This window comes from Pocillopora verrucosa, chromosome 14, assembly GCF_036669915.1.
Source record: "Pocillopora verrucosa isolate sample1 chromosome 14, ASM3666991v2, whole genome shotgun sequence".
Lineage (NCBI taxonomy): Eukaryota > Metazoa > Cnidaria > Anthozoa > Scleractinia > Pocilloporidae > Pocillopora > Pocillopora verrucosa.
In genome coordinates this window covers 7,265,882-7,280,942 of record NC_089325.1, presented here as the reverse complement: position 1 = coordinate 7,280,942, position 15,061 = coordinate 7,265,882, and the positions used below count along the sequence as shown (strand labels likewise).

Genomic DNA, 15,061 nt, shown 5'->3' with positions numbered 1-15,061 from the left:
CGGTTGTGGAAGAACCCCTTACCCTAGGAGTAGGGGTAAAGCCCCCTTCCCCCCCCCCCCCCCAAAAAAAAAAAAAAAAAAAAAGAAAAAAAAAGAAAGGTTACCTCCGGCTTAAGACAGAATCACAGGATACGGATTCCATAAGTTGAGTTTTAGAAAAGGGCGAGGAAAACTGTCGGTTACGTATTTGAATGGGAAGATTAGATGGATCATCCGACGTTATGTCAACTTTGCGTTGGTCTTTTTTTTCTAATAATTATTTTCCAGTTATATGAAACTGAAAGAGAGGCATAAAACAATTGACAGCACATCAAGGTCCAATGTTTTTTCCTCTTTTCCTATAACCAATAACACTCGTTTCGGTTTCAGTAATCTCAGAAAGTGCGAGATCTTCGTCTGCAATCAAAAACTCTGCACCCGCCTCCAATTCTATGTCATGTAAATCAAAGCGATGTGTCCGCTCGGTTTCCTCTGCCGTTAAAACCCGAAACTTTCCAAGCAGAACAGGCAAACATTCTTCTGTTTTGTCATCGATCTCGAACAGGAAACACTTTAAAGAAACAGCCGCACTTTCTGATTCTTTGCCACTGTCCGCAATGCTAGCAATTAGAAGAACGAATCTATTAATATCGTGAGAAGGCATCGTTTCCCAAACCACTTTTTTATCATCTGCACTTGGTCGATCCAAGCCACTCTGATGCGAATGCCAAAGAGCAACGTGTTCCATGCCATGATTTCTATGAAAATAATCCTCCATTTGACTCGCATATCTAACGTCTTGGTGAAATGAAAAAGTAGTTCTATGACACAACTGGCCGGGTCCAATAATGTAGTGAATATGTAATATATTTTCTAAAGAGTTGTGAGATTTTTCCCACAAACCAAACACGTCTCCACCGGTCTCTAAGTTTGGATGCTTCATCACCCAGCTAAAAATCCTTTTGATGTCGTTTGCTCTGATGAAAACAGTAAATTTACGGCCATCGCTTGAAGACATTTTGGTTTAACAAAGGGATTCTTATGTCTGAGGTCAAGCGAGAGTCACGCGAACAATTTACCTCATTGCGTGACAACTCTGAGGCAAATCACAGTTGATTTCCATAGATTTTATCTTTACCCAAATTTTCTAGTCAGTGTAATTTTTATTAGAACCGGTAAATCGATTATACTTCGACGAATTGCTTAAGATTATGGAGCCATTTAGTCCTCTACACCATGTAAGCCCGGTTTGTTGCATAAATTTCTTCACAAAAAGGCAAAATTATTGAAGAAATTTCAAAAATAGTCTCGAGAACGTAACGTGATATAGTAAGGTTTCTGAGAACATTGTAGTTGTTGACTGAAAACAATTTAAAACTGAAGCCTAGAAAAATTATGTTCCTCTTAAATTCGTCTTTTCTAAAGTGAAATTTTTACATATTTATGACTTTCCCGGAAATGTTTTTATCGCATTTCACCAATTTGCATATATCATTTTCAAAGTCACGTTTCCGAGAAAGAGCGGAAGAAAACTGTCTGTCAAACAAACACCACAAGATATTTGTTAACCTCGATTCTTGGAAAAGAACAAAACAACAACATAATTCACTCACATTGATCAAAGCGTTGAGTGTCGCAGTTTACTGAGAGTAAAGCTTACAGTCTCGTCCCGGCCTAAAGCTCTTAAAACGCCAATTAAAGCATAAATATAGAAAACATGACAGACATTTTTCAAATACGATAACATTAGATAACTGATTTGGACATCCCTCTCTCTCTAGATCTTGCTCTGCCAGTTCCCAAATAAGATTAGCACAACGCCATATGTTGTCAATCATCGCTGATGATGTTCAGCTATTTCCCCTCATTCGCTTGAAGACTGAAATATATTTTTTCCTTTTGGAAAATAGTTTTACAGTGATTCACTACACAGTGAAAGAACGCTATAGTTCCTAACGCGGGAGAGAATATCCTGACTAAAATGGTCTAAAATAATACGTTTTCCTATTGATAGCTTAAGATCGGCTACACAGAACAATGTCTCTCATTCACTTTTATAAATCGTAGTCAGTCAGAACTGAACCCAGCAGTCAGCCATTTACAATTATGCAAAATTCCTGCTCTTACTAAAGACTAGAACAAGAGATCCACTGGAAAGTATCAATTCTGCATTTGTTGCGAGGAAACTCTTCGACAACATCACCAAGCAGGGTCAAAGACATGGAACAAACTCTTGCCTCCTTCACGGAACAGCTGAAAATTCACCAGATCCTTGTTTGTTCATGTCCACGGCTATAGGTTTATCATTTGGACGAAATAAGTACCCAGCCTCTATTCCTGACCGGTAAGCTGATTTAGGAGCTGGTCCCAAATATAGCTAAGTCATCATAGATTTATAACTTTTCTCCTTTGACCCCATATTTTTTACTAATGGAATCAGTTCACCCATTAACAAAAATTGTTCAACGTAACTGGCAACTTCTGGATCGAGATTACATTGGAGATATCAGGCTAACAAATTGGGGTAAATTTTTTACCGTTCAAGGCGCAAAACGACCTTCGAGATAACCTATCATCAAAATCTGTCATTTCCCACACTTTTCTAATAGATGTTAAGAAAAAGGGTAGATCTTTTTATCTATTTCAAGAGATTTTAAGATAGGACTCGAGTTGAAGTCATAAGAACACCTTGCCAGTCATAATGGCGGGCAAGTATGGGCAGACTAAGTCGACTTTATCGATTTTTTTTGCCAAGCAAAAACAACTTCAACTTTTTAATACCCATTTCGTGGTAAGGACCCTAAAACCAGCCTTCATGCCAAATTTCAGCCATATCGGTGAAGTTAGGTGGCCGCGATTTTTTGAAAAAGATTCGAAAGTTACAGACTATTGCTCGTAAATGACAGGTTTCCTTTGTCTTCAGGTATTCTCGGAAATTAGAAAGCTACTCTTTGCGATCAGACTTCTGCATTATGTAAAGCTTCTGGTGAAAGCAAAACTTGCTGTGAATGAAATCACAGAACCATAGAGAACTATTGCCACTGTTCTGGTCCATTAGTCTCGTTCCTTAGAAGAGGTTAAGATTATCGAAGACGAGGCCATCTACAGCAGTGTAACCGTGATTTATTTTAGCAAACTTTCAAGTAGAAACAAGAGTGTGTATACACCGTTAGCATATGACACCACTCCACCCAAAACATTCTCAGCATGCCCGATTAACACTGGTAACGCAACGCGTGACAGAGCAGCCACAATTGTTTACCACTAAATAGCTTAGAGGACCGTGACAGAATAATCCCTGCAAGCGACCCGAGACCAAATGATCCTCGGAGACGAGCTAGCGCGGCATACAAATATATTCGATGAGTCGCCATACACCTTTATTCAAATTCTATATACAAATAAATTTATATATAAAAATTTGAAAAGAGGAGTTTGGAGGTTAGCCCTATATAACAACTCCCCTGAATAAAAAATAAAAAGTAACAAATGTAGAACTATGTACAGAAAAAAAAAAAAAAAAAAAAAGAAGAAGAAGAAAGGAACTATCTAATGTTTACAATTTTAATAATATTTTTAATCTTAATTTAAAAAGTTCCAGAGTCCCTGTCTCTACAACATGCTTTGGTAAATTGTTCCAATCGCTAACTACCCTAATAAAAAAAGAATTTTTAAAACAATTTATCCTCGAAGATTTGAAGTAAAGTTTATAAGAATGATTAGCCCTTGTGGAACGCATTTTTGTAAATTCGAAAAATTCTTGAAAGTCTAAATGGGAGAGGCCAAAGACAATCTTGTAACATTCCACAAGTGAAAAGTAGGTTCTCCGTGTGGATAAAAGAGGCCAATTTAAAATGTTACATCGTTCCTCATACGGCATTTCACCTCGTTTCTGTCTGAGAGCTAATCTCGATGCACGGCGTTGCACGTTCTCGATTGCATGTATATCTTTCGCTATTCCGCTGTAAACAGTATTCATTCATTTGATGCGAAGAGCGTCCGTATTCTTTTTTAATGAAACAGACTATTACATCGACAGGAGCTGGAACAAATAGGAAATTTCCGGAGGAAAAGAAGGCTCTAATTTCAAATAGAGGTTGGCTCGGAGACGAGCCAGCCCGGCATACAAATATTCGATGGGTCACTATTCTGCTGTCAACAGTGCTCATAAATTTGATGCGAAGAGTGTTTTCACTGGCTTGATAATCAAGCATGCTGGAAAAACGAGATAAAAAAATGTATTTTATCTATTACATACTTTCTTTCTAGCTCGGTACTATGTCTTCAATAAGATGTATTTTAAGATACTTCTATTTTTATATTTAATAGGTTTGCTTGAGAAATGTTGATGCCGTCTTTAAAAAGTTTTAATTCATCGCGTGCATGGTTTTATCAGTTATATCACTACAGGGTAAAGTCAGTTATATTAAACTGTAGATCGTAGCGTGAAAACGATAGAAAATAAAAACCTCCTGTACGATAACCAAGTAATTATTGTTTTTAATTCAAATTAAAATGTTTTAACTGTTGTTGACCGCCAAGTTCTAATCAGGTCCATGCTCCACGTCACTCTTTCCCATCGCTGTCGACTCAGGCGCTGAAGCCTGTATCTCACCAACAGTTCTGAAGTCACCAAAAAGGCTCATCCCACAATGGCCGAAAGAAACTTGACAATTGGAGAAACTCTGTAATGATTGATAGTTTTTGATCTTTATGGTCTAACTTGATTATCTCTGATGCATGCTCGAAAAATTGTACTGCTTTCTCAGAAATGAACTAAAAGGTTTATTGTTGCCAAGGGATTTAAAAATGTATTTTATGATCTCGATAAATAGTCTCAATTGGTTGTGGAAGAACCCCTTACCCAAGGAGTAGGGGGTAAAGTCCTTTCCCCCTCCCCCCTAAAAAAAAAAAAAAGGTTACCTCCGGCTAAGACAAAGTCACAGGATACGGATTCCATGAGTTGAGTTTTAGAAAAGGGCGAGGAAAACTGTCGGCTACGTATTTGAATGGGAAGATTAGATGGATCATCCGACGTTATGTCAACTTTGCGTTGGTCTTTTTTTTAATAATTATTTCCAGTTGTATGAAATTGAAAGAGAGGCATAAAACGATTGACAGCACGTCAAGATCCAGTGTTTTTTTCTCTTTTCCTATAACAATAACACTCGTTTCGGTTTCAGTAATCTCAAAAAGTGCGAGATCTTCGTCTGCGATCAAAAACTCTGCACCCCCCCACCAACTCTATGTCATGTAAACCGTAGCGATGCGTCCAATCGGTTTCCCCCGCCGTTAACACCCGAAATTTTCCAAGCAGAACAGGCAAGCATTCTTCTGTTTTGTCATCGATCTCGAACGGGAAACACTTTAAAGAAACAGCCGCATTTTCTGATTCCTTGCTTCTGTCCGCCATTTGGTCAATCTAAGCCACCCTGATGCGAATGCCAAAGAGCAACGTGTTCCATGCCATGATTTCCATTTGACTCGCATATCTAACGTCTTGGTGAAATGAAAAAGTGGTTCTACGACACAGCCTTCCAATAATGTAGTGAATATTTAATGTATTTTCTAAAGAGTTGTGAGATTTTCCCACAAACCAAACACGTCTCCACCGGTCTCTAAGTTTGGATGCTTTATCACCCAGCTAAAAATCCTTTTGATGTCGTTTGCTCTGATGAAAACAGTAAATTTACGGCCATCGCTTGAAGACATTTTGGTTTAACAAAGGGATTCTTGTGTCTGAGGTCATGGACGAGAAAAGAAACAAGAGTCACGCGAACAAATTTACCTCATTGCGTGACAACTCTGGGGTAAATCACACAACTGATTTTCATAGATTTTAACTTTCCCCAAATTTACTAGTCTGTATAATTTTGATTAGAGCTGGTAAATCGCTTATACCTCGACGAATCGCTCTAGATTATTGAGCCACGCAGTCCTCTACACCATGCATGCCCGGTTTGTTCCATAAATTTCTTCGCAAAAAGGTTAAAATTATTGAAGAAATTTCAAAAAGTCTCGAGAACGTGACGTAATGTAGTAAGGTTTCTGAGAACACTGTAGCTGTTGATTGAAAATGATTTAAAACTTAAGCCCAGAAAATTAATTTTCTTCTTAAATCGTTTTTTGGAAAGTGAAATTTTACGTATTTAAGACTTTCCGGGAAATGTTTTTATCGCAGTGCGCTAATTTGCATATATTATTTAAAAGTCACGATTCCGAGAAAGAGCGGAAGAAACTGTCTGTCAAACTAACATCACAAGATATTTGTTAACCTCGATTCTTGGAAAGAGGTAAACAACAAAACAATTCACTTTCATTGATCAAAGCGCTTGAGCGTCGCAGTTTACTGAGAATTGTAACTAACATCTGCGCTACACTCGGTTATTCCTCTCGGTGGTTCGTGAATACAGCATAGCTGCTGCTCCCGCTTACGAGGAAACAGAACGGATTCATTTCCTTCGCATCAACATGGCTGAATTTACGGCTTACATTTTTAAAGAAGATGTTGGAAAGCTTAATAGCGAGGCCGGTTTCGCCGGACAAAAATGTGGAAGTTTGTTCGGTCAGTGGACGAGCACGGGTAACCCTGTAGTACATTATGTAGTACCTTCCACTGTCAGTCGGGCTGACTCTGAGAGATATGGTGCAAAGCTTTGGGATGACTACAGGCTGTGCCACATCGGAGAGTGGCGATCAGTTAGATCCCAAAGGGGACAGAATGTTCAGGATGCTGGAAGACATAAAGATGGAAAACCCAAACGATTTTTAGTTCTTGATGTGGAAGTAAATGACATAAAGCCTCGTCTATTTGAAAGCGAGACTCAAATGAGAAGTGGAAGAGTGGAATCCCTCGATGGAGAAAACCCATTTAATCGCCCCGATACTAATCCTCAGCAATCAACAGGACGACATTTCCATCAGTCATCGCATCACCAAGGACAATCCAACGCAGCACAAGGAAGGGATTGGCTGAGGCCCCAACCACGTCCTCAGCTGCAACCAGCAGATACTAGAAATTCCCAGTGGTACTCTGCTCCAAAGGGAAATGAAAAACTGGGAAAGGCCTTTGAAGATTTCAAGAAAATTGCTTATCAGGATCATGTGGAAATGACCCGAGATGTCGATACCCAGGATATCTCGATGGTGTTCAGGGACCAGAAATACTTAAAGAAGTGGAAGGTCGATTTTCCTTCCAATTTTCCCTATAAGGGAGCACTTCTGATTGAAGATCCAGACTTGCCAAGTCAGTGCAAGAAGTATCGGCAGTCTACTAATACTAATGAAAACCAGGCGGTGAAGAATATGATCTCCCATATCCAGCGTTCATCTTTCTTGAAATAAGAAGGATATGAAAGGAACTGATAAGAACTAATAATATAGCTTTTACATTTCTGGACAGTTGAAATTTTGATTTTCAATTTCCAACTGTGATTCGATTTCTGGAGTTTGTCCTTGTACAAATCGGATTACCTTAATCAAAATGAGGATATGTAACTAGTAGCTTGGCCGGATAGGAACCCAGAGTTAAAAAATGAGACAAGTTTGTGTCTGATTTTCGTCTCTAATAGAGATACACACTTAGCGAGCTGGACGTGAGACAATCTGTAAAGGTTGCAAATGGTGGATTTAAGATATCAAATAAATAAACGGTTCTTTTCGCTTGTTGATGAAGTTTCTTGGATGTTTGATTGTTTTAACATTTCGATCAGGCAACCCACGCCGTTCGCACGCAGCAAAGTAATTCTTAGTAACAACATGTTCACACTTTCACTTCTTCCGATGTAATTTATAATTCTTAGAGGTTTGCGCTTCTAATATGCGCTATTTATTACTATATTTTTGATTAAGTCTGTTTTAATGTAAAACAGCAAATACTATAAAAATATCACCGTATTTTTCAAATACGATAACATTAGATTACTAAATTGGACATCCCTCTCTCTCTCTCTCTCTCTGGCTCTTGCTCTGCCAGTTTTCAGTTCTCAGTTCCCAAATAAGATCAGCACAACGCCATTTGTTGTCAATCATCGCTAATGATATTCGGAAGTTTCCCCTCATTCGCTTGAAGACTATAATTTATTTTTCCGTTTGGAAAATAGTTTTACAGTGATTTACTAAACAATGAAAGAACGCTATAGTTCCTGATGTGGGTGAAAATCGGAGAAAATATCGTGACTAAAATGGTCTAAAATAATACGTTTTCCTATTGATAACTTAAGATGCTCCACAGTACAATGTCTCTCGTTCACTTTTATAAATCATAGTCGGTCAGAACTGAACCCAACAGTAGCCATATGTAATTATGCAAGGTTCTTGCTCCTACTAGAGACTACAATAAGAGATCCACTGGAAAGCATCAATTCTGCATTTGATTGCGAGGAAACTCCTCGACAACATCACCAAGCAGGGTCAAAGACATGAAACAACCTCTTGCTTTCTTCACAGTATAGCTGAAAAATCCACCAGATCCTTGTTTGTTCATGTCCACAGCTATAGCTTTATCATTTGTTGGTCTTGAAGTGCAAAGCTTTCCTGTAGCAGGGTCGAAGTATAAACTTTCTTGGTTTGTCATGTTCTCCATCTTTGTGCTTTTATCAGCGTTTTAAGTGCTTAAATGCTATGACAAGACTGTAAGCTGATGCTCTCCTCGATTTCCTCTGGTAGTCTGGATTACAGATGAAAGCGTTACTGACTTACACACAAGCCAACAACGAGCTAATGAATGTATTTTTGATCGGGGATCTCGATCAATTTCTCCAAGATGCCTCGCTTTCCCTAATGTTGTATCTCGCGTCGACGAAATTCTCAGAAACATCGGAACTGACTGTCAGTATCCCTTGCTCCGCCCTCTCAAGCATTTTAAATGACAGGTCTTCTTTGTTTTCAGGTATTCTAGGAAATTAGAAAGCTGCTCATTGTGATTAGACCTTTGAAATATGTAACGCCTCTAGCGAAAACAAAATTTGCTGTGAATGAAATCACACAACCAAAATCAACTATTGCCACAGTTGTTTACCGCTAAACAGCCTAGAGGACCGTGACAGAATAATCACTGTAAGGGAACCGAGACCAAATGATCCTCGAAGACGAGCCAGCCCGGCATACAAATATATTCGATGAGTCGCTATTCTGCCGTCAACAGTATTCATTCATTTGATGCGAAGAGCGTTCGTATTTCTTTTTAATGAAACAGACTATCACATCGACTGGAACTGGAAATAGTAAGAAATTTGCGGAGGAAAAGAAGGCTCTAATTTCAAATAAAGGTGAGTTCAAAAATAGGGAGGTTGAGCGAGCAAGTCAAGCAATATAATATAAATATTTCAATCATATAACTTATGCTTTTCGGTTGACACCTATATCTGATTTAGTTTTTACTTTAAAACCCTTGCTATTGCCAAATCGCCCCTAATGCCATAACGATCTTCGAAACTTAACTTGCGAACATCGCGTAACAAGCGTTTCCTTATAAAAACAAATTAAATATTTTCGTTTTCACAGCTGGGAGTATCGCAGTGACATCTCATCGTATGCAGCAGTTCATTATCCTTACTAAAGTAATAAAGTCTTTCCTATTGACATAAAAGTAATGCGTACCTATTTTGTCCCTGTGGCCTTAGTATTACCCTCTCCAGCAGAACTTGGATAAAAAGAATTGCCTCTGTCTCATTTTACAGGGAAGTAACTTAAAAGTCAGTCAAAATGGGTGAGGAATTGGAAATCAAGATATGGGATTATCGAAAACTGAAAATCCGTAAAACTCTTGGACATGGTTCGTTTGGAACAGTTTATTTAGCGAACTGTGTCGAGCCAGATGTGACCAATCATGTTGTGATGAAAGTCATGCACAACTCAGTGGCCATGAGAGATGACTCAAGAAGGCTTTTCATCAAGGAAGCCCTGTTATTAAAGAGTCTCAATCATGAGAACGTAGTCCGAATCTATGGTATTTGCATAAACCCTTTTACTATTATCATGGAGTACGTGGTTTTTGATTTTGAGCCTTTTCAAAGAAATAGGAAGGTTAGCACTTTGGACGAATTTCTTTCGGAGATTGCTCGAGTGCCACAATCTGAAGAACATCGATTTGATAATCTAATTCCAAAGATAGCAGTTGATATCACCAGAGGAGTTGCACATCTACATGGCCATGAAATTGTTCATCGCGACCTAAAGCCGATCAACATATTGATCTCCAATCAGCATTACTCCAATCTTCAAGACAGGCGTCAGTTGAAAAGAATTCAGGCAGAGAGACCGATTGTATGCAAATTGGCTGATTTTGGCGAGAGCCGTTCTCAGTGGCTGCAGACAAATGGGCTCAGTGACCCTAACGCAAGCCAAGTATTCAGAGGGACAATTGCTTTCATGGCACCTGAGATTCTGTTGCGTGAACCAATGGCACAAAGAAATAAACTTACCATGGACGATTTGAAAAAAGTGGATATCTGGGCGCTAGGGATGGTGTTTTACTGCTTGATTAACCCAGCTGACTCATACCCATATCAACGAGACGGTTTCAATCAGCCCCTAGATATCATGAATTTTCAAAAACAAAGAAAACGTCCATCCTGTGACCCAAAGTACGAGAACAAACAGTCTTCAGCTTGGAAACATGTTAAAGATGTTTTTCATGTCTGTACAAACCATGATCCTCTCAGAAGACTAAAAGCAACACAAGTCTATGCTATGCTGGATGCTTCTTCCGCTTCCGTTACCCACAGCAGTCTAACGACAGGTACGTCTCTCTAATTCAGTTATAATCAATCTTTAACCTATGCTCGGTAGCCAGGAACCATTATCACCAAAATTTGTTTTACATTTTGCACTGTGGAGGTAAAGGCTAGGCCAACATTTCTGTAATTATCAAGGATAATGATGTTTCTTTTTGGTTTTCTAGCACTGAGGACTTTTCGATTTTTAGTGTATTGCTCTTTTTATCTACAGTTATGAAATGTATTGCCTCTGATTTTTCAGATGTGGTACCCCTTAAACAAGGATTGTCCAGCGCCAACCAGGGAACTTTTCAGTGGTATGCAAGCACACAGGGGGAGTCTGATGTTCAGTACATACTACGCAAGCTGAATGCAATTGCCGACAGTGTGGTGGATATGAGTCGCAATAAAGACTCCCGGGATCTTTGCATGTGCTTCCAGTGTAATGGTAAACAGTGGCAAGTCCGTTTTCCATCGAATTTTCCAGCTTCAAATGCCAGCTTGCATGTTGACGGAGTGTTTTACGCTATGGTTGGTGGTAATGCTATAAAAACGTCCGTCAGAGCGCTGATATCAACAGTAATCCAGCCTAAAGGTACGCTGATTCATGGTGGTGCCGCACAAGTGACCACAGAACAGTGGTACGAGAGCATTCAAGGGGAGGCAGCTCTTCGTCATGTCTTAGACGAGTTGACAAACTTTGCTGATAGTGAAGTGAATATGAGTCGACAAAAAGGCACACATGATGTCACGTTAAGTTTCACGCGCGACGGACATCACTGGGAAATCAGGTTTCCTCCCGATTTTCCTAGATCTGAAGTAAACTTGTCAAATGGAGAACTCTCTAAAATAGTCAGTGGTGACAACATCAACACCGCCGTCCAAGCCATGATATCAGCAATAATTGAGGAGCAACCAACATGGGCTGACCGAAATCTTGTACCCGTGGCACGGATAAATGCAGAGCAGTGGTATGCTGGTGATCAAGGAGAGGCAGCTCTTCGATTCGTTTCCCAAGAATTGAGGAACATCACTGATAGTGAGTTAAGAATAAGTCGAGAAAAGGACACCCATGACGTCACGTTGACTCTCGAGTGCAAAGGACAACATTGGGAAATCAGGTTTCCATCGAACTTTCCGAAATCCAATGCGAGCTTGTTCAAGAGCGGAGATTTCTACGCAATGGCTGGTGGTGACCAGTTAGAAACAGCAGTCAGGGAGATAACCAATCGCATAAAGTTTTTTGATCAACCATTTCCAGAAATGTGTGGTAACTCTACAAGCGTGACAACTGAACAGTGGTATACCGGAGACTCAGGAGAGGCCGCTCTTAGATATGTTTTCGACGCGCTAAGGAAAATCGCCGACGGCGAGGTCAAGATGCGACGCAGTACTGACACTCGAGACATCACTCTGAGCCTTCGCCGCCGAGGAAGAGAATGTACAATTATATTTCCTTATAATTTTCCAAAATCCAATGCAAGTGTGTCCACGAACAGGGAAGACTACATAATGATCGGCGGGAATAATGTTGAAAATGCTGTTAGCGCTTTAATTAATCATATTACATCTGTAGATCCGTCGCACTCAAACATTGCATATGCGTTCCCGTCACACTCAACTCTGTCAGAAACACAGGAAGGGGCCCTCTGCTACATACAATAGATTGAACATATTTCCATTTTGGATCTATCACATCTTTTCCGTACGCGGTCTAAGGTACTTTCCAACGAGGAGACGCACCTTAATTTCAAAAACGACTTCCAGACTCGGTGAACCATTAGTATAGCATTCTCTTAATATTTTAGAACTTAGTTATTTTCATTTCTTTGATAGTAGGCGTTTTGTGACTTCTTGAACCGTCCCCAACAGTGGAACACTAATTTTAAATTTTGCCAAAGTTTTTGCGACTCTTCTTTTTACTGATGGACCAATTTGAGAAGAGAGCTAAGGGAAACCACTTTAATTTCCTACCTTTCTTTGTTTTGTTTTGTTCGTTTTTTTAAATGATGGAGTAATTCATTCTAATAAACGATCGCTATCACACCGTAGTTCCAAGAAAAGCAGGAACACAATGTCATGTTCATTGCATCACCCTCCCTGATCGGGTTGTGCACTATACAAATATATCTCCGCACTGACGTCATTTTGGATCTATCACATCTTTTCCATACTCGGTCTAAGGTACTTTCCAGTGAGGAGACGTACCTTAATTTCAAAAATGACCTCCAGACTCGGTGAACCATTAGTATAGCATTCTTTTGATATTTTCATTTCTTTGATAGTAAGCGTTGCGTGACTTCTTGGACCGTCCCCGACAGTGGAACATCCATTTTAAATTTTGCCAAGTAGTTTATTTTCATCAAAGCTTTTGTGACTCTTCTTCACACTGAATGACCAATTCGAGAGGAGAGCCAAGGGAAACAACTTTAATTTCTCAATTCTTTTGTTTTGTTTTTTTGGCTGGTTTTTTTTTTATGATGGAGTAATTTATGCTTATAAGCGATCACCATCACACCGCAGTTCCAAGAAAAGAAGGAACAAATTGTCATATTGATTGCATCACCCTCGAGCATTATACAAAAATATGAATGTGAAAGTTCTCGAGTTGTTTGTTTTAATGGTGGACAGGTGGTGACCTCTTTCTCAGACAATATCGCTGTGGCATCTTAAAACGCAGCGACACAAAGCACTCCAAATTTTAGACATCACCCAGTCGCTTTCATCGCATTCGTTCATAGAGCACTGCAAACAGCATTTCACTTCTCGCCATCCTGAGCTAACCTTTTCTGGATGACATGATCTCCCCTTTCTTGTTCAATCCAGTCTTAAAGATGAACTACTACTGTCCTCTGACTTTTAACAGATTTCCTCTCTTTGATCTCTTCCGAATTTCATATTGGTTAAAACGTAAGGTTTCCATGAAACAATGTTCAAAGAACGTATTGTCTATGACCAAGCATAATTTCGTGGAAATGTTTTCGTAGGTAAAACTGCATGTCAATCATTCACCCAGGATCCAGCTGTGAAGATATTCTGAGAAAACACGCAATCAACTGTCAACTTTGTCTGTGTTACTTTCTATTTTTAGAGACAGTGTATCTATAACATTCCCGGAAAAAACTGAAAAGTCAAAAGATAAGTTCATGTTTGATACTACTAACATTCACCCTGTTTATTCACGTTTTGTTCGATGCATGTAACATCTTAGTAATTTCTACTCTTAAGATTTCGTCGCACGAAAATAAGAACCGAAGACCCTCAACGAAAGACTATGAAGCTTAATGATGTCGTTTTCCCGTGATAGTTATCGAAGCTAGATTTTCCGCAATATTACCCGCAAATATGTAATATATAATTTAACTCTTCGGCCTGAGATCGTTGATAACAAACAATCCAAATACTTATAAGAAATTATAAACTGCGTAAGTGCTGTGCATTGTGCTATAATTCAGAAGCTATGAGCGTTCTCCAGCTGTAGATCATGGCATGCGTTGAACGTCATCCCTATGTACACTTATACAGTTTCCCAAATTAAATGAAAAAATTCAACTGAGGACATTTTCTCTAAAATATAACAAAGTACTCAGCTGAAATTTAAAAGCGCATCCTGAACGTTCTTATAAGACAACTATGGGCATAGAACAGTTATGCCAAGATAACAAGTCTTGCATACACTTTTAGGGTCAGACAGTTCTTTCATGACTCAGTTCTCAAACTACGTAAGGGTTTGAACGCGCTGACTGAGTTGATCCGGCTGGATACAGACTAGTAGGCCGTGGTCGTGAAACTCTTCATCAGAAACCCCCAATACTTTAACTGAATTTCAAAGCAGGGGAATTGTAGCTTAGAATAACGAATTTCACATGATTAAATTCAGTCTCCTGCGATTTTTTTGCGAGTAGAATAGCATAATCTCAATCAGCTATCAGCGCAGGGTGTAACTCTTCTAAGAAACAGGAGACAACTGTCAACTTCATTTGCTCCTCCCTTTGCTTTGATAAGTATGTCAGGGTGTCTTTAATTCTCAGAAAAAAATGTCACAATGAGTTTATCTTTAACACTGCATCAGAAATAAGGCAGTGAGTTTTTTTGTTAACCAGTTTTACTCCGCGTGTATGAGGCGATCAATTGATTTTCGGTAAGCATAAGTAATTGTTGAATCCTTTCAACAGAAAGAAATTTGAACCAGGATCCAACAAATCCTTCCTTTCTTTCATGTCACGCTGTGAAACTCATGCAAGAGTTTTTAGCCTTTTCCAAGAAAAGAATCATAATATTAGCATGATGAACCCAACGAAACTAAAAGAAACTGTAAAACTGAAGTTTCTAAGCTTTCGTCAGTCATAACGAAAGAATAGAGC

The 15,061-nt window shown here is 39.2% G+C and overlaps 2 protein-coding genes across 2 annotated transcripts; both read left to right on the top strand.

Moving 5' to 3' along the window:
• Positions 1 to 6,215: 6,215 nt before the first annotated feature.
• On the top strand, positions 6,216 to 7,791 carry LOC131794887 (uncharacterized). Its single transcript, XM_066161309.1, has one exon. The coding sequence runs from the start codon at positions 6,451 to 6,453 to the stop codon at positions 7,321 to 7,323; it is 873 nt and encodes a 290-aa protein (XP_066017406.1). The 5' UTR covers positions 6,216 to 6,450; the 3' UTR covers positions 7,324 to 7,791.
• Positions 7,792 to 8,904: 1,113 nt separating this feature from the next.
• On the top strand, positions 8,905 to 12,760 carry LOC131794842 (uncharacterized). Its single transcript, XM_059112409.2, has 3 exons — positions 8,905 to 9,248; positions 9,660 to 10,720; positions 10,960 to 12,760. Exons 2-3 carry the CDS (start codon positions 9,685 to 9,687, stop codon positions 12,360 to 12,362), a joined length of 2,439 nt encoding a protein of 812 aa, XP_058968392.2. The 5' UTR covers positions 8,905 to 9,248; positions 9,660 to 9,684; the 3' UTR covers positions 12,363 to 12,760.
• Positions 12,761 to 15,061: the final 2,301 nt, after the last annotated feature.

Bases quoted from the DNA above. Each gene is read 5' to 3' on its own strand.
- LOC131794842 (XM_059112409.2), top strand. From the start codon at position 9,685: ATGGGTGAGGAATTGGAAATCAAGATATGGGATTATCGAAAACTGAAA. The intron at 10,721-10,959 runs GTACGTCTCTCT...CTGATTTTTCAG, and splicing joins CCACAGCAGTCTAACGACAG to ATGTGGTACCCCTTAAACAA.
- LOC131794887 (XM_066161309.1), top strand. From the start codon at position 6,451: ATGGCTGAATTTACGGCTTACATTTTTAAAGAAGATGTTGGAAAGCTT.